The 23,348-nt window shown below is 55.1% G+C and overlaps 1 protein-coding gene and 1 pseudogene across 2 annotated transcripts in view; both read left to right on the top strand.

Annotated features, from left to right (window-relative positions):
• LOC105503751 overlaps positions 1 to 4,889 on the top strand; it is a 16,219-nt pseudogene extending 11,330 nt beyond the window's left edge. The window contains exons 4-8 of the transcript XR_001000531.1: positions 1,662 to 1,733; positions 1,833 to 1,885; positions 2,187 to 2,321; positions 2,791 to 2,846; positions 4,367 to 4,889. The product of XR_001000531.1 is annotated as a dehydrogenase/reductase SDR family member 4-like (transcript). The remainder of the gene's footprint in view (positions 1 to 1,661; positions 1,734 to 1,832; positions 1,886 to 2,186; positions 2,322 to 2,790; positions 2,847 to 4,366) is intronic.
• Positions 4,890 to 5,529: 640 nt separating this feature from the next.
• LRRC16B (leucine rich repeat containing 16B) lies at positions 5,530 to 22,919 on the top strand. Its single transcript, XM_011930802.1, has 40 exons — positions 5,530 to 5,726; positions 7,242 to 7,336; positions 7,624 to 7,674; positions 7,778 to 7,837; positions 7,932 to 8,047; positions 8,252 to 8,349; positions 8,606 to 8,676; positions 8,777 to 8,850; positions 9,082 to 9,157; positions 9,239 to 9,327; positions 9,838 to 9,932; positions 10,161 to 10,247; positions 10,453 to 10,562; positions 10,706 to 10,783; positions 11,341 to 11,417; positions 11,498 to 11,602; positions 11,693 to 11,762; positions 12,231 to 12,312; positions 12,440 to 12,536; positions 12,685 to 12,739; positions 12,820 to 12,992; positions 13,214 to 13,282; positions 13,520 to 13,613; positions 13,707 to 13,805; positions 14,175 to 14,303; positions 14,474 to 14,587; positions 15,050 to 15,225; positions 16,039 to 16,126; positions 16,265 to 16,402; positions 16,663 to 16,726; positions 16,867 to 17,075; positions 17,471 to 17,571; positions 18,172 to 18,487; positions 18,832 to 18,960; positions 19,606 to 19,672; positions 19,779 to 19,868; positions 21,770 to 21,888; positions 21,973 to 22,153; positions 22,324 to 22,434; positions 22,565 to 22,919. Exons 1-40 carry the CDS (start codon positions 5,687 to 5,689, stop codon positions 22,588 to 22,590), a joined length of 4,119 nt encoding a protein of 1,372 aa, XP_011786192.1. The 5' UTR covers positions 5,530 to 5,686; the 3' UTR covers positions 22,591 to 22,919.
• Positions 22,920 to 23,348: the final 429 nt, after the last annotated feature.

Genomic DNA, 23,348 nt, shown 5'->3' with positions numbered 1-23,348 from the left:
AGCACATGCCGTTGGAAAAATGGCTCCAGTTTGCGCCATGAACCTTCCATCTGTAAAACCCTTCCATTTGTAAAAAACACAATATCTGCAAAGTGTAATAAAATAAGGTGTACTTGTGACTTTTCTTTTAGATTATATATATTTTTTAAATATCACAGTGCATCAAATCCAAGCACAATGCCTGATCCTTGGTTGAACTCTGGACTTTTTAAAAAAAACACATTTCTTGTTTACTCTGTGTTGTCCAAATTACTAAGGACAATGAACAAGCACCTTAAAATTGAGACAAAATGACTGTTTTTATAACACAGAATCTTGAGTTAAATTATAAATTATGAACATTATATAGTTCTTGATGAAGCAAGAGGCTGTAGTTTCTTCTATAACTGGCTTATGGGGGTGGGGAGTGGAGATTAGACAGGGTAAGACTCAGAATAAGACAGTTTTTTAAAACATTACTTAACCTTTTATTTTTTTGGTTTAGGGGTGCTTGGCAAGTTTTACTGGGCTATGATTTTAATACTTTAACTGTTGTGAATTGAATAAAATATATTTTAAGGGTAAAAAAACACATTTGGGGGACAATTGAGGCCAATATATTAGATAAAATTATCATCAGTGTCAAACTTCTTGGGTGTGATAATGGATTATGGTTGCGTAAAAGAACATCTTTGCTCTTTGGAAATGTATGGTAAGTATTTAGGGACAGAGCATTCTAATATCTGCAACTAAGTTTGTTTATAATTTTTATTTATTTATTTATTTGTTTTTTGAAATGGAGTCTCACTCTATTGCCCAGGCTGGAGTGCAGTGGTGCGATCTCGTCTCACTGCAACCTCCACCTCCCGGGTTCAAGCTATTCTCCTGTTCCATCCTCCTAAGTAGCTGAGATTACAGGCACATGCCACCACGTCCAGCTAATTTTTGTATTTTTAGTAGAGAACGATTGGTGAATCTAAGTGAAGGATCTCTAGATACTCATTGTACTTCTATTTCCAATTTTTCTGTAAGACTGAAATATTTTAATATAAGCAGTTGTCTAGAACAATGTAAACAGGGGTCACACATTTGTTTTACATTATGGATATGGGGATTCTGATTGTAGCTTGTCTCCCAGCTTCCCCAGAAGGTACCTCCTCATGATCCCACTTTCTAATCAGGCCTAGCCAGGCAGTCCACCCTAGAGGGCCAAGAGCATCTCACTCCCTAAGCACAGAAGCCAGAGAAGTGCTAGAACAACCCCAGGTATCCAAGGTCAGGCCACATTTTCCCCGAGAAGCATGGCCCACTCTAGGTCCAGGAGGCTGACAATTCCAGGCTCTCCCTAATTTGAAGAAACACGGAACACACAGCTCAAATCCAAAGGAGCCCTGAGGATTTAGGCCCCTTCTGGGACAAATCATACTTGGCTGGTTACGAAACAAGATGAACCAGGCTCCATTTTTTCTCACCTGAACCTAATGTATCATTATCTAGCTGAGCAGCTGGTGAGAGCTACTTCTCCCTGAACCTCAGTTTCTTCATGTGCAAGATGCAGGTGTATCATCCTAAGATCTTCGTCAGTTCTGACAAACATCCTAGGAACCCACTCTCACTCCTCATTGCCATGCCTCCTCCAGTGCTCTTCACTCATGCTGTTTCCCCTTCTTCTCTTGGCTTCGGACTCTGGACATTAATGTGAAGGCCCCAGCCCTGATGACAAAGGCAGTGGTGCCAGAAATGAAGAAACGAGGGTACAGAGAGTGAGAGAGAGCCTGGGTGAGATGGGACTTCACACGGGCTGAGGGCAGTGGTCCACACTGGGAAGACGGTCAGCTGTCTTCTTTTTCCAGGGGTGGCTCAGTGGTATTCCTGCCCTCTTGTAGCAGCCTTCAGTCCATCTCCTGTAAGAACCCTTTGGTCTGCCCCTTCCATCCCATCCTCCACTCCACATCTTTCCACCCCTCCTGTTACATAACACAAAGAAGTTTGCGTCCCCTTTTAGAATCACACCATCAAGTCCCTGCCCCACAAGATGTCTTGCCTCCACAAACCATAACCTAGGGGAGGTTTAGCCACAAGACAGTTTCCTAACTGTGCCTCTCCCTTACAGGAGATCCCTATTGAGCACTGCCCTTTATGTCTAGTAATTAGAACCAAGAATGACCTGGAAACTATGAGTCTGACACATTCTCTTCTTTCTCCAGGGCTTCAGTCCTTACAATGTCAGTAAAACAGCCTTGTTGGGCCTCACCAAGACCCGGGCCATAGCGCTGGCCCCAAGGAACATTAGGGTGAACTGCCTAGCACCTGGACTTATCACGACTCACCTGTGCAGTGTAGTGAGGAAGGGTAGCTCTGCATCCCACTGGAACCCCATGAAAGGCATCCATCTTCTTGGACAGGGAAGCCCAGTACCTGATTCCTGAACTCTCAACCACTCCGTTCTCCTTCCTTGGGCTTTTCCATATTCCCTCTCTGTACCAGCTGCCCTTTCCAAGCCAGACTCCTATCACACCTTTTCTGAGGTATAGGGTGGAGACTGAGGTATTCAGACTCTACTCACACTGTTTCCTCTCTCCTTACATGGATGAGAATTGGAGAGATGCAGCAAAATGCATCACTAGAACCTGAAAGAAATGAAACACATGAGGGCAGTGGGGAGAGCTGGGAGCTAGAAAAAGAAATAGGAAGTGAAAGAGGGAAGTCTCTCCATCCTTACTCTCTTGCCATGAGGATGGGCAGCTTCTTCCCTTTCTGTTCCTCGCTTTCCTCTTCTTAAACATAAAGAGATTTCCCTTCTTCCTGCAGCTCTGCAAGGACAGGGAAAAAGAGGAAAGAATGAAAGAAACCCTACAGATAACAAGGTAAAACTGTCATGCGGTCAAGGGCCCTAAGAGGCATGAAGATGGAAAGGTCTGGACCCTAGCAACCCACAGCCCGCTGTCTCAGTTCCACAGATAACACAGGCAGGCTCTCCTCTGCCTCACAGACCACAAATTCATAAACACTATCACTGCAGTGGCCTGAGCAAGAAGTCAGCTTCCCTTTCAAAAGGTAAACCCAGAGACATCAGGGTTTCAGCAGTGCAGAGCTCTGGGAGAAGCCCTGAGTCCTCTCTCCACCTGGGGGATTGCCTCCACCTCTGAGCATCCATGGAGACCAAAGACCAAAACCAAAACCATGCATTTTTAGTTCCCTTGAATAATCACACATGTTTGCAAAACTCAGGTTGATGATCTATAATCCAAATGAAAAGAATGAAGAGCTTTACTAAGCCCCAAACTCCCCTTGCCTAAGGAGTTACTTTCTTCCCCAGTGAGCTGGATGAACTGTTCAAGCAACTTTGTCCGGCTCCCTTTCCTCTAAATTCCCTGCTCTCTCTATCTTCTGGCTTCGAGGACAGATGCCAACAATGCCTAACTCTGTACTGGTCCAGACATCCCAAATCTTCCCAAAGGCATTCTGATGTCAGGCATGAGCTGCAGGCCTGGTTCATAACTCATTAATAATTCAGAATTGTCATCCTAGAGCTCCAATGAATGATCTAGCCCATGTAGCTCAATCCTGGATTCACATTAGAATCACCTGGGGAGCTTTTTAAACTGCAGATGCTCAGGCCCCACCCACTCCCAGAGATTCTTTTGTAACTGGTCCAACGTAGGACTTGACCATCTGGGCTTTTGTCTTTCTTTGTCTTTTCTTTTCTTTTTTTTTGTTTTTGTTTTTGTTTTTGTTTTGTTTTGTTTTGTTTAAGCCTCTCAAATGATTGCAAGGTACAGCTAGAATGGAGAACCATTAATTCAGCCCTTGTATGTTTGAGTTACTCACTCTGCCCACCTCTAGAGCATTCTACGGCAGGCAGATTAAAATGTCTCCTAACTATGCAGTCACTGATAAAATAAGAATTAGCACATTCTCACCAAATGAACCTGACTTTAAGGGACAAGTATAGATTCCTGAAAAAGTTGTCTGTAAGTTGAACCTGTACAAATGGAATCATTTTAAACACACCATTTACTGTCACACAGACTCCCTGATACTTTAGTGTGTGCACAAGTGAAACCACTTTTTGAAGTATGAAATAATTGCTTACTATTTTATCTGTATAACTTTGGATTTTGGTGTCCTGAGCTCTCTAAAAAACTGTGTTTCTACAGTATTTGAATATTATGGGTAATGGTTTTTGCAGAGTACAGTATGCTCACACTAAATTATAACAGCATATCCTCATGGTAACACTATTTGATAGGCGGAAAGCTTGTGCACTGATCCTGAAAAGTCATCTGATAATTCTTGATTAAGCAAATTTCATTCCCTGTGGGCCGAGTGAGGGAGGCAGAGCTGTTTGATTTTTACTCCCTTCCTTGCTTCCCTTATTCCCCAGGTTAGGCAAGTCAGAGGATTATGCTGGCATCGTGTCTTTCCTGTGCTCTGAAGATGCCAGCTACATCACTGAGGAGACAGTGGTGGTGGGTGGAGGAACCCCGTCCCGCCTCTGAGGATCCGGAGACAGCCCACGGGGCAGAGTTGGGCTTTAGCTCCTGGTGCTGTTCCTGCATTCATCCACTGGCCTTTCCCACCTCTGCTCACCTTACTGTTCACCTCATAAAATCAGTTCTGCCCTGTGAAAAGATGCAGCCTTCCCTGCAGTCAAGGTGGCGTCTTACTCGGGATTCCTGCTGTTGTTGTGACCTTGGGTAAAGGCCTCCCCTGAGAACACAGGACAGGCCTGCTGACAAGGCTGAGTCTACCTTGGCAAAGACCAACAGATATTTTTTGCCCTGGCCACTGGGGAATTTGAGAGGGGATGGGAGAGAAGGAAACTGGAGTGGAAGGAGCAGAGTTGCAAATTAACAACTTGCAAATGAGGTGCAAATAAAATGCAGATGATTGCGCGGCTGTGAATCGAATCAACGTGTTCATTTCTCAGTGTGGGGTGCTTAGCTGAGCAGAGAGCAGAAATCTGGCCAGGCTGGATCTGTGGATCCCCCAGCCCTCCTCCCTGTCTCCAGGACCTGAGCGTGATGTTCAGGGGTGGAGGTGTCTGCAGAGCTGCCAACTGGAAGGAAGGTGGCACGGGAACTCCCAGGACGCCACGGGGATCCCCGAGGCATGGCGGACCGGCCGAGGGTGGGAAAGGATGAACTCTCTAACACCTCCCCGCCCCTTGCCTCCCAGATCCGGCCAGGTCCCCTCCCGGCATGGCCCTAGGTCCCGAGTTCCCTCCCGAGTCAGCAAGGACAAGCTGGACGGGTCCTGAGCCGGTGGGGAATAGAGAAACGCCCTGCAAGCTGCCCAGGCCCACAAACAAAAGAAATGGGTTCTCCCCACGGGCCTGAGGAACAGTAGACGGAAAGCGGGGACGCTGCCCCCTGCCCCGAAGGCCCGGACACCGGGCTACGCACACCAGCCCGCTCACGCGGGAGCTGGCGAGAAGGGTCGACGTGAGCGCGCGCGGGGGGTCTCACGCTGCTCGGCCGCGCGGCGCGCATGCTCAGTCGGGCAGCTCTCCGGGCGGGGCGGGGGAGCCGGCGCTCCGAGGCAGGGGGAGGAGCGCTCAAGCAGCCGCCCCTGACCCGAGCGGGCTCGGCCGCTGCTGCAGCGCTCAGCGCCCGGGCCTTGCCAAAGCCGGGTCTAGCATGTGCTGCGGCTCCCCAGCGGTGGCGGCGGCTCCTCTGCAGCAGCCTCAGCAACAGCGGCCGCCATGGCCAAGCCCAGCGTGGAGCTCACCCGCGAGTTGCAAGGTACGAGGCTGCCTCGGTCTCCGGGACGCCCCGTCCGGGAGCATCCCAGACCCAGCGCGTTCCTCCCCGCGGTGCACCCTAGCCCGGTGTCTCACACCCCCCACCCTATGCATCCCGGCTCCAAGGCAGCCCCTGCATCCCAGTCCGGGCATCGCTGTCCCCGGAGCATCCTCCGCTGCCTGCCTCCTCACCCTGTCGGGACCTTCCTGTCCCGGAGCCGCCCGTCCCGCCCTTCGGTGACAGGTGCAGTTCCCTGGCGCTCTCTGGGGCTGACTCTTGGCGTTCCTGGCCTACCTTCGGCGAAGCGTCCAGTCTCCCCTCCGGAGAGTCCCCGCTTCCCCGCCGGGCGGGGCCAAGCCCGCCCCTCCCGGCAATGGGAGCTGCCCCTGGTCCTGACCGCTGCGTGGCTTAACACCCTCCCTCCTCCCGGCCCCGCCCCGGAACTGGCCCTGAAGAGCCCCTTAGGAGCTGGGCAGCGCCCAGGCCAGTGGGGCAAAGAAGGGAGTCAGGGAAGAGGCCCTGGATTGGAGCTAAAACCAAGAGCAGGAGGGTCTCTGCGGCTCGCCTCCCACAGCCCGCGTCCCAGCCTGCCTCCTTCTAGCTACCCACCACCCACACATCAAGGCTGCTCCCGTTTGCATGGTTCTCAGACCTAGCCCAAACCCAGGCCCGGCCACCCAGCACTGCCACAAACCTGACCCCCAGAGACAGGAGCACAGGCTACCCCACGCAAAGCGCAGGATGCTCATGGATACTCAGAGGCATGCTGCACCGTGGCGGTCTCCCACACCTGCACACACACACAGCACAATCGTGAGACGCGTGTAAACACATCTTCACAGAGATGGCACCCCAGCACACGCGCGCACACACACACACATACACACACACTATATCTGGGTGGTTCTGCCAGCAGATGGTATGGGTCTCATTTAAACGTTAATTCTTCTCCCCGCCCAACACACACGGAGGAACTGTCTGGCTCTGTGCCCCTTCCACAGCATACTCATTCACACTTACCTGTCCCCACCAATGCCACACTCAGACTCCCTGACATCTCCAGGAGGCATGCACACTCTCATAGTAAAGGCAGACACTCACACCCAGACCACCTAGAATATAGTCAAAGGGACACCCCACACCCCCGCACACTGACTCACTGTGTATGTGTCAATGGCTGTTGTAGTGCATGGGTTGGAAATTCTTCACACCCTCAGAAGTGTAAGACACACCCTCCCACAGACAGTCAGCAACCGTCCCCTGACTCAGGGACATCAGGAGCCGGAGTTTTCTCCATACTCTACTCCCTTTCTAATAGGAAGAGAAAAGCCAAAAAAGAAAGAGTGTGAAAAGTCACCCGAGAAGGAAAGGCCTCTGTCCCTGTCCTCCCTTCTTTGTCTCTCTGTTTCTCTCTCATCCCATTTGACCCTGACCCTGCCTCTATCTGGAGAGCTCTGGGAGGCAGATGTGGCCAGGGTGAGGGGAAGCTCTGAGCAGGCTCCCACCCACCCTCAGACAGCATCCGGAGGTGCCTGAGCCAGGGGGCCGTGCTCCAACAACATCGTGTGAAGTTGGAGACAAAACCCAAGAAGTTTGAGGACCGAGTGCTGGTGAGGGCACTGGGCATGTGGGGAGGCAGGAGGTGGCTGGCAAGGGCAGCTGGCCAGGAGAGGGCAGGGAGCTGGGGGGACAGAGGAGACAGAAGTGGGTGGACACTGAAGAGACAAAACCTGGGGGAAGGAGGCAGGGCTGGACTGTGTTGATGTCCAAAAGTCTAGGGTAGGGCATCGGGTTGGGGGGACAATCCAAGAGCAGAGCTAAAGCGCTTAAGGAGGGCAGGGCCACCAGGGCCCAGAAGCTGCCATGAACCGCCAACATTCTTTTCCTCTCTCTGCAGGCCCTGACCTCCTGGCGCCTCCACCTCTTCCCCCTAAAAGTCCCAGCCAAGGTGAGTTGGGCTGAGGAGCAGGAGAGCACCTGGCATTCTCCCTACCTCCCGAGCCTGGCAGCCCGGGTCCTTACCAGGAGCTGAGCATCTCCATCCCTCCTAGGTGGAGAGCTCCTTCAATGTCCTGGAGATCCGTGCCTTCAACACGCTCAGTCAGAACCAGGTGAGTACCAGGGCTCTGGGCCCCACTACTGGGCCAGCTGGAGGAAGGAGCAGAGAGGAGGGAGTCTGAGGCTCTGATGCTTCCTCTCCCCCAGATCCTGGTGGAGACGGAGCGTGGCATGGTGAGCATGCGGCTGCCATCAGCTGAAAGTGTGGACCAGGTGACACGACATGTGAGCTCTGCCCTGTCCAAGGTCTGCCCTGGCCCTGGGTGAGTGGCAAATGAGGGGTCTCTTAAGGCATTAGATGAGAGAGAGAGAGTTCTCCTTCCCTTCCTCCTTCCCCTGGACCAGGGCTGAGAAGGAGAGCTCTCAGGTCCCCACTCCTGGTTTTTCCTGGGATGCAGGAGCTGTCATGGGGAAAGAATTGAGAGCCTCTTTCCAGCCCTCTCTGGAATGACTTGTTTCTTTTCCAGGTGTTTGATCCGGCGTGGAAACGCAGACACTCCAGAGGGGCCCCGAGACACATCCCCCAACTCTGAGACTTCCACATCTACCACCCACAGTGTCTGCGGTGAGCAGGGGCAGATGTGAGGAAAGTAGGCACTGCACCATCTTGGCCCATGACCACAGCCCTTTGTGCACTGAGTGTTGCCTGCGTGGGATTGCTTTGCCTGCCCTAAGGACTCCCAGCTCCCAGACCTCAGGAAGTTCATGGCATAGCAAGAACCAAGAGCACTGCCAATTAAAGTGAACTTGACTGTTCTTGAATCCAAGCCTATTCCCCATTTCCTTACCCTCGTGGAACCAGCCTATCTCCTGCCCCACAGGTGGCTTCTCTGAGACCTACGCTGCTCTGTGTGACTACAATGGGTTACACTGCCGTGAGGAGGTTCAATGGGTACGTTGGACGGGGACCCCATTGGGAACAAGTGGGGCCTGGAGGGAGAGGGCTAAGGAGGAAGTGGGGAGCAGGTGTGAGCCAGTTCCACCTCTCCAAGGATGTGGACACCATCTACCATGCTGAAGATAACCGGGAGTTCAATCTCTTGGATTTCAGCCACTTGGAGAGCCGGTAAGCAGATGGGGCAGAGACTCCACCCTCAAATTCCCAACTTCAGCCCAACCCCAGCCCTTCCCAGGAGCACCCTTCTGGTCCCACAGCCCCAGCTCTAACTCCCCAACTCCAACCCATCCCCATCTACCCATCTAGGCCTTCCCCAGCCCAACTACCTATCCTTGGTCTCTTCTTTTCTGACCCAGCCACCTGCTCACCACTTTCCTGCCCCCTTCCATATCCCCACAGAGACTTGGCCCTAATGGTAGCAGCCCTGGCCTACAACCAGTGGTTCACCAAACTCTACTGCAAGGACTTGCGACTGGTAGGAACTAGGAGGGGCTGGTGAGGTGGGAGGAGTAGTGCCCCCCTTGGCTGCTGATCGCAAGACCCCCTCTGTCCTCAGGGCTCTGAAGTGCTAGAACAGGTGCTACATACCCTGAGCAAGTCGGGGAGCCTCGAAGAGCTGGTGCTGGACAACGCCGGGCTTAAGACGTGAGGCCAGCCTCCTCCTTGGGCAGTAGTGCACCCTTGATGTAGTTTTAGGGTCCCAGAACCTCAGAGCATGGTGCAGGCCTCTGGACTATCTTATCCAGTGCCTCTCTTTACAGAAGAGGAAACCAAGGCCAAAAGAGGGCACAAAGCAATTCGGAGGTCAAGCTAGGACTCAGACCCAAGCCTCCTGACCCCCAGCTCCATGGCCTTTCCCCAGGATGTTCCATGCCCTGTCCTCTTTTTCCATTAACTACCAAGCAGGGTGGGCTGCTCCAGTCTTGAGGACCCAAAGCTGATGTTTGTCTCAGCACAACTTCCTAAGGTGTGGAATGCCCCCAGGTACTCCGGAATGGTGACAAGCTCCCCGGCAGGCCCTGAGCTGTTCCCCTGTTGTGGGGATCTCTGACCATTGCAGCCCCAGCCAGGCAGGCAGGTAGAGGAGGAGGGGAAGCCCAGAGGCTGGGACCTGGGGCTCAGCTCAGGACAAATCCTTCCTCCCCTTCCCTGAAGGGATTTTGTCCAGAAGCTGGCCGGGGTGTTTGGGGAGAACGGGAGCTGTGTGCTGCATGCCCTCACTCTATCCCACAACCCCATCGAGGACAAGGGTGAGCCCCAGCCCTGAATCCTGTCCCCACCACAATGCAGACCCCTGTCCTAGCCCAGAACCCAACCAGGTCTGAACAGCAGCTCTCCAGCCTGATTCCAGCCCCTGCCCTGAAACCTCCATCCTTGACCCAAGGCCTGTACCCTACTCGAGCCCCCAACCTGACTCTGTGCCACCCACGCCCACTGCCCTGTCCCTCACTGGGCCCGTTTCTCTCTCCACTCCCCAGGCTTCTTCAGTCTGAGCCAGCAGCTCCTCTGCTTCCCCACTGGCCTCACCAAACTGTGCCTGGCCAAGACTGCCATTTCCCCTCGAGGTACTCGCACCAGGACCCCTGACCTCTGACCCTACCCTGGTGCTGCCTGGAGTGTTGAGCTCCAGAGGTACACCCACACACTCACACACCATCTCAGGGATGGAAGAGTGAAAAGGAGCCACATTTGGGGAGCGGGGAAGAGTTATATGCTGAGGGGAAGAGGTGGGGCTAGGGGCCAACCCAGTCCAGTGCCCACTGTGCTCAGGGCTCCAGGCACTCGGCCAGACCTTCGGGGCCAACCCAGCATTTGCCAGCTCCCTTCGATACCTGGACCTGAGCAAGAACCCTGGGCTCCTCGCCACGGACGAGGCCAATGTGAGTCCTCAGAACAGCCTCAGCCCCCTGAAGAAAGCATGCTCAAGCTTCAGGAGCTGGGAGGCCTTCTACCCCATGGCCTCTGGGGGTGGCGAGACTCCGTCGTCCCTTCCCCTGCAACCCCTCTATCCTTCCTGCTCCAGGTCCTCTACAGTTTCCTGGCCCAACCCAATGCTCTGGTGCACCTGGACCTGTCAGGAACTGACTGCGTCATTGACTTGGTGAGGAGTTGGTGATGGGAAGCCAGTCCGAGGTGATGTGGGGAGACCACAGTGGGCCTCGGTCTCACCCCCCATCCCTGAGTACACAGGTGGGCAGAGCTGTCTGGATGACTTCAGGTTCAGCTAAAGTGTAAAGCAATGTCTGTAGTTCATACCTGTGTGGCACTTTATCCAGGTCACAAGGTTGTGCTTGCTGTGCTTAAAAGCCAGCCCTTGCTCCCTTCCCCAGCTGTGCACCCTGGCACCCTCAGGGCAATGGATGCTTTTCCTAACTCGAACAAGGCCCCTTAGGAGTCAATGATGGCCCTGACTTTACACATCCACTGCCTGTGAGCAGCTCTATGCCCCTGGAAGCCAGGCAGGGAGTAGGCCCATGTTCCATAGGGGAGAAAACAGAGGCTTCAACAATCTGAGTGGGCATCTACAGTGGGGCTCACACAGGCTGACCACAGAGAGTGAAGAGCCAGGAACCTCGATGGGGAGAAAGGGGGAGTCCTTTCCTGCCACTCCCCACCCCCTTCCAGCTCCCCTGAGACCCACCATGTCTCCCCCTACAGCTTCTCGGTGCCCTACTCCACGGCTGCTGCTCCCACCTCACCTACCTCAACCTGGCTCGCAACAGCTGCTCCCACAGGTGGGAGAGGAGGGGGAAGGGAGGACAGAGCAAGACATGGCCAATTCCCTCCCTCACTGACCCCAGGGGTCTCTCCACAGGAAGGGTCGAGAGGCCCCGCCGGCCTTCAAGCAGTTCTTCAGCAGCGCCTACACACTGAGCCACGTCAACCTGTCAGCCACAAAGCTGCCCCTGGAGGCCCTCAGGTCGGGTGGGTGCAGGGTTGGGGGCACATCCAAGGGAACCACAGGGAGCGGGAAGAGGTAAAGGAGGGCCTGCTGACCTCCCTCCCACAGGGCGCTGCTTCAGGGCCTCTCCCTCAACAGTCACCTCAGTGACCTGCACCTGGATCTCAGCAGCTGTGAGGTGAGCCATCAGTCCCCAACCCCTCTGCCCGCCTCTGACCCATGTGTATTTCTCGGACCTAAGTCAAACCCTGGCTCCATCTAGCCTCTGTGCTAACCCTCTGTGACCCCCTGACCTGGTCACACCACCACTTTCCCCTCTCAGTCTGGGGTCTGTGGCCCTCTTTTCCAAGAGGCCATTCACTCTCAGTCTCTAGTATCTCTGCCCTTGAAGCTTTGGGGTGGGAGATACCAGACTTTTCCACCAGAGGGCAGGAGCAAGCTGTCTCAGGAATAGCAGCCTTTCTGGCCGAAGGGAGGGAAGCCAGCTCTAGGGAAGGATCTGGTAGGGGGAAAGAGTCTCTCTTGATTTTACACCCAGATCCTGGCATGAATTTGAGTTCTGGTGTGACTACTCTATCCTAAGCCTTAAAAGTGCCCTATCCCCCACCCCAACTCCTGCCTTCCACCCCTCACCTTGTCCCTGCAGCTCCGCTCAGCGGGAGCCCAAGCCTTGCAGGAACAGCTGGGAGCTGTCACCTGTGTAGGCAGCCTGGATCTGTCGGACAATGGTGAGTAGTGGTGCCTCACTTCCCTGGGGCCGGGGAGAACAGGGACCTGGAGCATGCAGAAGCAGCCCTGAGGGGACACCAGTCAGCCTCAGGCCTCAAGGCCAGGCCTCTCCCGTCTGCTCACCAGGGTTCGACTCAGACCTCCTGACACTAGTGCCGGCACTTGGCAAGAACAAGTCCCTCAAGCACCTGTTTTTGGGCAAGAACTTCAATGTCAAGGCCAAGTGAGGCCCCCTTTCCGTGCCCACAGACCCTTATCCCACCATTCACCCATCCTCTTGGCTCACCGTGTTACCTCTGGCCACCTCTCTCCTCCTCCAATAGCATGACCCCAGCCCCTCCCCTCCTACTCTGAGCCCCACCTCCCTGCAGGACCCTGGAGGAGATCCTCCACAGGCTGGTGCAGCTAATCCAGGAAGAGGACTGTGTGAGTGCCTGGGCCTGGGAGGGGACCTGTAGTCAGAGGAGGCTGTGGGGACTGGGCCCAACCCCTCCTTGCCCACACAGTCCCTGCAGTCACTGTCGGTGGCAGACTCCCGGCTGAAGCTTCGCACCAGCATCCTCATCAATGCCCTGGGCAGCAACACCTGCCTGGCCAAGGTGGATCTGAGCGGCAATGGCATGGAGGACATCGGGGCCAAGATGCTGTCTAAGGCCTTGCAGATAAACTCCTCCCTCAGGTGGGGCCCACACTGGGTCCCCCTGACCTGGAGCCCCAGCCCTTCCCCGTATATACACAATCCCCCTGCTTGCCTTGATGCTCTGGACCCCAGCTTTCAGAAGACCCCCAACCCCAGAACCATCTCTGAGTCATCCTTATTACCCCAAGAGGATTGTGTCCCTGGCCCCTGGTAGGGACCCAGGGGGAGGGGTGCCAAACTGGTGCTTACCCTTCCCCCAGAACTATCCTATGGGATCGGAACAATACATCTGCCCTGGGCTTCCTGGACATCGCAAGGGCCCTGGAGAGGTGAGTGGACCATGCTTCTGCCCTAATCCAAGTCCCCAGCCTCCCTGTGCCTGGATCAGGCCTGAACTACTCTTGCCCCACCCTAGCCCCTTTGACCTATTTGCACAGAAATTTTAGCAAGGGCCATGGAAGAGAGAAATGATGAGCAAGGGGGCTGGAGGGCTGCTCACTGACAGAGGAGGCAGGGGCCTCCCGTCCTCACCTGTTCCCACCCAGCTGTGCCCCTGTGTCCCACAGCAACCACACGCTGCGCTTCATGTCCTTCCCCGTGAGCGACATCTCCCAAGCCTATCGCAGTGCCCCTGAGCGCACCGAGGACGTCTGGCAGAAGGTGCAGGGTGCTATCCTAAGCAGGGTGGGACAGCAAGGGGCAGGGGGCAGCCCACATCCCCAGGCCCTGACCCACCAACCCCATCATCTCCAGATCCAATGGTGCTTAGTGAGGAACAACCACTCCCAGACGTGCCCCCAGGAGCAGGCCTTCAGGTTGCAGCAGGGCCTGGTGACCAGCAGCGCCGAGCAAGTAAACGTTTCCCTCTGGGACACAGGGGGCTTACCTGGGGCATGCAGGGCACAGGTGTGATGTGATGGAAAATTGAGTGGGGGAGCATGAAGAGGCACTGCATGGTGCCTGTCACTGGACTGAACCATGTGGGGAAGCAGAAAGAGAGGGCGTGCCGGATATGGGCTTCAAACATACGTGGGCGAACAGCAGGAGTGCACAGGACTCTGGGAGCTCAGCTGGATATTCAGAAAGGCTGTAGCAAGGGGGACCAGGCCAGCCAGAGACATCACCTCCACCACTGCCAGCACCAGTAACACTGCTAAGGGGTCCCACTTGCGAAGATGTGGAAGCAGGGGTCCCCTTGACACCCCTGCCACTGTGCTCCAGATGCTGCAGCGGCTGTGTGGACGAGTGCAGGAGGAGGTGCGGGCCCTGAGACTCTGCCCCCTGGAGCCCGTGCAGGATGAGCTACTCTACGCTCGGGACCTCATCAAAGATGCCAAGAACTCCCGGGCGGTGAGCCCTCCACAGGCTACCCTTCCCCTGAAGTCTGGAGAACCCAAGAAGGCCGACCATGCTAAGCCATGCCAGCCCTGCCCTGTGCATCTGCCTTCCTAGCCCAGGGACCCCGGAGATCTAGCAAGTCGTGGTTCTGGCCTGCTAATCATAACCCCTTCCTTCTCCAGCTGTTTCCCAGCCTCTATGAGCTGGGCCACGTACTGGCCAATGACGGGCCTGTGCGGCAGAGGCTGGAATCAGTAGCAAGTGAGGTGTCCAAAGCTGTGGACAAGGAGCTGCAGGCAAGTCCTGGAGGAGGGAGGAAGCCATGGTGGGAACCCAGTGTTAGTCGACTGAGGCCCTAAGCCCAGAACTAAAGTCAGAACTGGGAGACTACTGGAGGGCCAGGAGGACATGTGCAGAGTTGAGACCACCCACAGTTCCACGTTACCAAGGCATTGCTGCAATATCAGGCTTGGATTTTTTTCTGCAAGCTTTGATGTTGGTCCCTGCACTCTGACCCCGCCCCCTCTGGGTTTGGATCCTTGGACTGACTCCCCCTGTCTATATGATAGGGTAGAAGGAGCACTGACCAGAAAGTAGGGAAGCCTTAGTGTCCAAGGCTCTGCCACTAACGGTTTTGTGACCTTAGGCAAGTCCCTCGGTCTCAGCATGAGGGGCTGAAATAGATAGTCTCCTCTGCTGTGGTGCCACCCCTGACCCTGTCCCCCTTGGGCCTCTGGCCTCCCTTTCCCCCATACTAGGTGATTCTGGAGTCCATGGTCAGCCTGACACAGGAGTTATGCCCTGTGGCCATGCGGGTGGCCGAGGGGCACAACAAGATGCTGAGCAATGTGGCGGAGCGTGTCACAGTGCCCCGGAACTTCATCCGAGGGGCACTGCTGGAGCAAGCAGGACAGGACATTCAGAACAAGCTGGAGTGAGAGGCGAAGGGCAGGGCTGGGGGCTGAGCTGGATTTGGCCGAGATCACTTAGGGACTTGGGACTGGAGAGCTATCAGCAACGAATAATGAATGGCACAATCTCCATTACAAGGATCAATCTTTAACCAAATGCAACCTTGCTATTTAGGGTCTGACTGGTCTTTGCCCTAGAAATCTAAGTGCTGAGCTGGGGTTTAGGAGCCAAGGTTGTGCCCACACAGGTGTACACACACATACCCACACAAATACACCAGGAATGAGGTAACAGGGCCTCCTCGGAGGCATGGACAAAGAAAAGTCCCTGAGGTGGGTGCGTGGAAGCACTGTCTCCCTCTCAGTTTTCCTTGCCCCTAGAGCTCTTTCATTCTGGGTCTGGGTGCCACCACTCACCAAAGCAAAGGAAAAGTACTACACATATCCATGAAACAGCTAGGTCCAAGGAAGAGTCTTTTCTACCCTTAGAGTAGCAACTAGCAGGGTTTGGTTAGTCAGCACCCCAATTACCTAGCTGTGTTCCACTGGGGCTCCAGGGGCCTGACCTAGGGCCCCCTTGCTCCTTCTTCTCCTCGAATTCCTCTTTCCCCACACATAGTTGGGCTGGGGGCTCCGGGGTGGGACTAGATGTGTATTTATGGACAAATGAGTGTCGTGGGCTAGTCTGCCTCCTTCAGCAGCCACATGTGCTCCATGGGCAGACAGACCAGGCCAGCCGGCCATTCTCTCAGGCCTCTGGGAAAGGGAGTGGCTCAGGGGCCATGTAAGGGACTGAGGTACTACTGTTCTGAGTAGCCCCACCTCTGTGCCCACAGTGAAGTAAAGCTCTCAGTCGTCACCTACCTAACCAACTCCATAGTGGATGAGATCCTGCAAGAGCTCTACCATTCCCACAAGAGCCTGGTAAGGCTTCTGCAGCCTGGCCTGACTCGGGCACGCCCTCTACCCCACATTATCCTGTCTCCCTAATCACCCTCCCCTTCAAGGCCCTGGGAGGTGGGCAGCTTCCTTGGACTTCTGTTCACACCTGCCCTTCCCCAGGCCCGGCACCTGACCCAGCTAAGGACGCTGTCAGATCCACCAGGGTGCCCAGGCCAAGGGCAGGATCTGTCCTCCCGGGGCCGAGGCCGGAACCGTGATCACGAGGAGACCACAGATGATGAACTTGGGACCAACATTGTGAGCCCCCTGCTCCCTGCTCCTCCTTAATAACCTGGGCCCTGCCCTTAAACCTGCACAACGCTATCCCCTTCCACTGCTCTGGACTCCCCTGGCCACCTCACTGTGCCTGGCCTTCTGCCCCCAATCCCAATCCAGCCCAGCCTCTTCCCTCATCCCAATGCCTCAGCCCCCTGAGGAGCAAGGGGCAGGGTGGGCTCAAATAAGGTTTCATGATGAATGGATGGCTCTGGCCCTGCCACTCGTCTTCATTTCTGCAGGACACCATGGCCATCAAAAAGCAGAAACGCTGCCGCAAGATCCGGCCGGTGTCTGCCTTCATCAGTGAGTCTCCCAGCCTCCGTTCTCATGGACTCCAGACTCCCACCCTCCATAACCCCTCTTTCCCTTGATTTTTTCTCTGTCTCCCCATCCTGCTTGCTCCCCATTCCTCTGCTAGTCCCTCTAATGCTACTGTCTTGCAGGCGGGAGCCCTCAGGACATGGAAAGCCAACTGGGGAACCTGGGAATCCCCCCTGGCTGGTTCTCAGGACTCGGGGGCAGCCAGCCCACAGCTACTGGCTCCTGGGAAGGTCTATCTGAGCTGCCCACTCATGGTTACAAACTAAGGCATCAAACACAAGGGAGGCCCCGCCCCCCCAGGACCACACCTCCAGGACCTGGTCGGCCCAGTGTGAGTCCCTAAGGCCTCACAAGAGGATCCCCTTCACTTAGTGATGCCAGAGCCAGGGGTTTTACCTTCAGGACCCAAATTCCAGAGACAATAGCCTTGAGGGATTGGGCAGGAGCCCAGGCATGCCAGTGAACAGATGAGGGATTGTCCAGTTTGTATGAGAGCTAGACCTTGTCACAGATAAGAAGTCTCTGTCTGCCGGGCAGTGTCATTCTTATTTTGGTGAAGGATAGAGTCACCAAGAACACCAAGAGCCACCAAGCTTAGGAAACACTGGGTGAACTGAAGTCTAAATTTCCATAAATGTCCAAGCCCAAAGGGGAATGCTCTGAGTGGATGGGAGGTGGAGCTTCCTGACCTAGATGAGATGTCCCACGGGACTTTCCTCCCAGCAGATGCCAGCACCTGGGACTCGTCAAGAGAATGGGATGGCCACCCGCCTGGATGAGGGGCTGGAGGACTTCTTCAGCCGAAGGGTCATGGAGGAAAGTTCCAGGTGTGATGCCTAAAAACACTCCCATTTTCAGCAGGCCGCAAGGCCCTAGAAGGGCTCCTGTGTCCTCCCAGCTCCCATGGGAGTCTCTATAACAACAGTGCCCAAAGCCAGTCTCCGTGGGACATTTCCCCACATTCTCATCCTTCCCCACCCAGCCCTCAGGCCCCATGACCTCTGCATCTTCTCAGGACAGCTGGGAAGAATGAGGCCAGAGTGAAACACCACAGTGGGGTTGGAGGGCAGGTGTGGATGAGAGGGAGGTGGGGAGCAGCCCTGGGACAGGATACCCATTAGTGCTGAGAGGCCCAGGAGGTAGTGTTCACTGTCACTGTCCTGCAGACTGCCCAGGGTCTGTCCAGGAGGATCCGGGTCACTTGGAGAAGCTGAGAGGAGATGCGGGGGAGGTGCCTGGGAAGAAACAGTCAGTCTGCGGGAAAGGCTGCTGGAGGATTACAACGGGACAGGAAAGGCAAGGGCGTCATCTCCCTGAGAACGAAGTGGAAAGGGCTGAGAGACCAGATGAGAGGAAAGCAGGTGTATCAGACCCAGGATTGAACTTGCATCTGGCATTTGTTGCTAACTTACCCTGATTCTCCCCAGCTACCCCCGGACTCTGAGGACTGTGCGGCCAGGACTCTCAGAGCCACCGCTGCCTCCACTCCAGAAGAAGAGGCGCCGGGGCCTGTTTCACTTTCGCCGGCCCCGGAGCTTCAAGGGGGACAGGGGGCCGGGGTCCCCCACCACTGGACTCCTCCTCCCTCCACCCCCACCCCCTCCCCCAACTCAGGAGAGCCCTCCTAGCCCAGACCCCCCAAGCCTCGGCAATAACTCCTCTCCCTGCTGGAGCCCAGAGGAAGAGAGCGGCCTCCTGCCTGGATTTGGTGGGGGCCGGGGGCCTTCCTTCTGCAGGAAGATGGTAAGTGAGGCAGGGGGTGCTGTGTCTTCCCCTTTTCCTGCCCCACACTTAACCCAGTCTCCTACCCCACCCCAAGCTTAATGGGAAAATGCTAGGACCCAGGGTTCTCAGGAACATTGGTCATTTCAATTCTCCTCTCCTTGAGAGTGGACTAAGACCCAGTGGCCAAGAGCATGCTGGGAGTGCTGTATGCGAATGCAGGTGTTGGAAGGACTCTTCAGAGGGTCTCGGCAGGGCTTCCCCATGGCTGGGGACTCAGTGAGGCAAGGGTCCTCCTGACAACTCCCTCGCAGCCTGGGGAGCTTCCTTCCACTGGGAACTGCTAATAAGAGACCTTGTTCTAGGGCACGGAGGTGTCAGAGCCAGGGGAGGGGGGCCCAGCTCCCGGGACGGCACCGCAGCCAAGGGTTCACGGTGTTGCCCTTCCTGGGTTGGAAAGAGCTAAGGGTTGGAGCTTCGATGGGAAACGAGAGGTGAGTGGAGCCTGGGACAACAAACTGTGGGTCCTGAGGGTACCTGTCCAGCACCCTCTCCTTCCCACTCCCTCATCCCTGGTGGTTCAGTAGGGAAAGCAGATGCTTTGGCATTAGAAGATGTTAGCTGCTGTTCAGCCCCCACCACACACTTGCCACAGAGCCCTGGACTGGTCACTTAACCTCTTGAAATTTCTCCTTCTTTACTATAAAATGAGGGGTTATAAAATACTTATCTCTAGAGTTCTGTTTCCCAAACCAGGGTGACTTGATTATAACATTTGCGACTGATTTTTACCTGAATTATTACTTACATAGTATTTTTATTTAAATTAACTCACCTTTTTTTAACTTAGGCTAGACCTAGGCATTATCATCTTTAAAATCACAGGCTTTTTGAATGAGTCATGTTTTTTTCTACTACACATAAAATACATGTGTAACTATAAAGATGGAAGTATACTCATTTGTGTAAGTCATTTCTTGTGCCCCTGGGGAGGTATGGGTGCCATTCTTTGGAAAACAGTCTGTCTAGGGACTAATGACATGAGAATGACATGGGAGATGCTAGAGCAGAAGCCCTTTGTCAACTGCAGTCCTGCCACAGAGGAGACTTTCTTACGACCTGACCCACTGTTCTTTCAGGGCCCAGGCCCAGACCAGGAGGGCAGCACCCAGGCCTGGCAGAAACGGCGCTCTTCGGATGATGCAGGTAAGAACAGTCACATTCAAGCCCTTCCTTTGACCCCTCTCTCAGGGGTCAAATTTTCCTTTTTCCTTTCTCCTTCTCTCTTTCTCATCCCTTCTCTCTACTCCAGGGCCTGGATCCTGGAAGCCCCCACCACCACCCCAAAGCACCAAACCAAGCTTCAGTGCCATGCGCCGAGCAGAGGCCACGTGGCACATAGGTATGGAAAGCCTCTTCTCAGGCAGCAGTACTGAAAGTCCAGGGTGTGTCCAGAGAAACAGAAGCCCATGGCCCCTGTGCTGGGGAATTTATGGCCAAGGTGGGCCAGTGAGAAGTCAACACAGTGAAAATGTTTAAGGATATTTACAAAGCTACATCCAAAAGAGACAACCCAATCCAAAGAAAGCATCTACAGAACAAAAGCGGCTTCTCCAGTGTTAGCAGACAGGAGCAATGCTTTGTGGATGGCTCTGGTGAATTCTCTAGAGCAGGTGCAGCCTCTGGTCACCGTCAGCACAGTGGCAGCCTCTGTAGAGAAGGCTTCTCTCTGCACCTTGCTGGGAAGAGGGTGGGCAAGTCAAACTGCCAGCAAGCACCAGCTATGCCAGGCCCACCTCACACATTCCAGCCTCCTCCAGAAGTCGTTTATCAACTCACCCTCAGCTCACGCAGAAAGGTGCCCCAAACACGGGCAAGAGCTCTGCCTCGGGGGTCAGAAACCTGTAGTATTAGTCCTTCTCAGTCACCCATGACTTTACACAAGTCATTTACTTTCTGGCCCCATGACTGGAGGAGTAAAAGGGAGGGGATTATCCCAGGCATGACACTTCCCTCCTGCTGGCTTCAGAGCACCTTCCACTTAGGGAGCCACTAAAGAAAAGTTGGTCAGCTCAGCATCAACTCCAGTTGCCAAAGGCCTGGACTATGACCCTCCAGCAATACTGACATAAACAAAATCTCCCTGTTAATGGTGACACCCCCTCAGCCTCTTCCACTCTCATCACCAGGCTAGGGCATAAGGGCTGGAAAGAGCTCAGAGCTGAGCTGGCTGGTCTGGCTTGAGCCACATGCTCCCCACTGTCCCATCCCACCCATTCTGCATCTTCCCCTCTCTCCCCTGTAGTGCAGAACCAGGTAAGCCTGAGACTTGGAGTGCCTGTGCCCTTGCTTCCTCCTCCAAGGCCAACCCAGCACTGAGGGCATCTTTGCTGATTTTTTCCATCCCATACACAGGCTAATTAAAGCGCCCAAAGTAGGGCTCCATCTTTCCTTTAGGAAACCACAATAGTCAGTTGCCCCACTGCACAAACGCCTCACAGATGCACACGTAGACAACACTTTCCAGTGTCAGACCCACAGGCTCATGTTGCTTAAAGGCCACCGGGGCAGGGGATGAGTGTGCCAGGGCACCCCTCCATCTAAATCAGACTTTCAGACAGAGTTCTGGGAATGCCAGGCTGCAGCCTTGGCAGAGCCCCCAGGGCACTGCAGCCTGGATGGGCAGCATGCCTGTGGACCCAGCAGGCCCTGGGCCCTGGCTCTGCCCCAGCAGGAAAGGGGTCAGGCACTGCTCTGCAAGAGGGACAGTTAGGCCAGAGTCCCCTCCAGAGGTGATGGCCTCAGGATGATCCTGGGAAACAAGGACTAAGGAGCGTGGACATAGAAAGGCACATGAAAGGCCAGGCGCAGTGGCTCACGCCTGTAATCCCAGCACTTTGGGAGGCCGAGGCGGGCAGATCACGAGGTCAGGAGATCAAGACCAGCCTGGCCAACATGGTGAAACCCCATCTCTACTAAAAATACAAAAATTAGCTGGGCGTGGTGGTGGGTGCCTGTAATCCCAGCTACTCGGGAGGCTGAGGCAGGAGAATCGCTTGAACCTGAGAGGTGGAGGTTGCAGTGAGCCAAGATTGCGCCATTACACTCCAGCCTGGGCGACAGAGCAAGACCCCATCTTTGGGGAAAAAAAAAAAAAAGGCACATGAAAGGCAGAGACATAGGAGCAAATGGGCTTGGAGGGAGAAAGTCCTGGCCTCCAGGGCTTCAGTGGAGAGAGGAGACAGGGGCAGGAGCTGTGCAAGAATGCCTTTTCCTGCAGCTTCTCCTCTCTCCCATCCCCAGCTGAAGAGAGTGCCCCCAACCACAGCTGCCAGAGTCCCAGCCCAGCCTCCCAAGATGGGGAAGAGGAGAAGGAGGGGACCCTCTTCCCAGAGAGGACACTTCCAGCTCGGAATGCCAAGGTGAGGGGCCAGCAAGATGGGTGGGGGAGGGACTTGGATGAGGCAAAGGGAATAACTGATCCAGCATCTTCCTTCCTCTGCCAGCTACAGGACCCCACTCTAGCTCCACGGCCTCCCAAGCCAGTGGCTGTGCCCAGGGGCCGCCGGCCTCCCCAGGAGCCAGGGGTCAGGGAGGAGGCTGAGGCTGAGGATGCAACTCCAGGAGTCAACAAACCCCAGCTGAGGCTGGGATCACAGCAAGACCAAGAGGAGCCCGAAGTCCAAGGTCTGCCACCCTGGCTGAATGGGGGGCTCAGGGCACCTCTAGGACTTTGCTGCCCACATCAGGTCCTCTTCCAGAGCATGGAATGAGTGACAACCAGGAGTCACAGCCTGGATGAGCATCCCAGCCTGATCCCCACTCCTGTGTTAGGTCTGTCTTGATTGTTATTTCAGGGCCCCCTGATCCAGGCCGGCGGACTGCCCCACTGAAACCCAAGAGGACACGGCGGGCACAGTCCTGTGACAAGCTGGAGCCTGATAGAAGACGGCCTCCTGACCCCACAGGTGCTGGTGGTGAGAGGGCAGGTCCCCCTTCCCACCTATCTGTCCAACATGACACCCCTCGAAGCCCCAACACCAGGTGGCTGGCTGTCCCTGCCCAGGAAACAGGGCTCCCTGGATTTGTCCCCAGCAGGAACCAGTGAGCCAGGAACAGACTGACAACTGCCACAACATCCTCCTCAGCCCTCGACATGTGCCTCACAAGGACTCAGACCCCTATCCACCCCCAGTCCCCCAGGGCCTCCTGCCAGCTCCTGTCCTACAGGGGCAAGATGGCAGGACCAGGCATGGGGGAGCTGGAGACAGGGACTAGAACAGAGGGAGCCACCTGGAGAGACGGAGGCTGTCAGTGCCTGCCTCGATGCCTCTCTCTGCAGAGAGCTTCTGGGTGGGGGCTTGTCTCCTTCCCCAGGAGGGTGGATCTCTGTCCCTCTATCCCCAGGGACTCTCTCCCCACTTGTATAGAATAAAAAAACAAAATCACTGCCTGCCTCGAGTCTCTGCTATCTTCCCCATTCACTGCCTCCACCATCTGCTGCTTTGCCACAAACCCTCAGAGCTTGGCCACAGTGGAGAAAAGTGAGAAACATTCCACAGGGATAGACTTGGGGTTCTTAGAGGAGCAGGAGATAAAACAGAGAACTGTCGAGGGAAGGGGACGGATAAGTCCCCAAGCCAAGGTGGGTGTTATGCACAGGGTCAGGGCTGAGCTCCCTGGAGAAGGAACCAAAATGACAGAAACCAACACCAATGTCTGTCCAGCTTTTTGGGGTGTAATGGGATTGGAAGCCCCAGTGTACCAGAGGGACACTGGGGAGCAGTGCGTGTGTGTGTGTGTGTGTGTACGTGCACATGCACACTAATGGGGGAATTACGTGATGTTGTGTCGTCCTGGGGAGCACCCTCACTAGTCAGAA

This window comes from Colobus angolensis, unplaced genomic scaffold, assembly GCF_000951035.1.
Source record: "Colobus angolensis palliatus isolate OR3802 unplaced genomic scaffold, Cang.pa_1.0 Scaffold88, whole genome shotgun sequence".
In the NCBI taxonomy this organism is placed as follows: domain Eukaryota; kingdom Metazoa; phylum Chordata; class Mammalia; order Primates; family Cercopithecidae; genus Colobus; species Colobus angolensis.
This window is presented reverse-complemented; position numbering and strand designations above follow the sequence as displayed.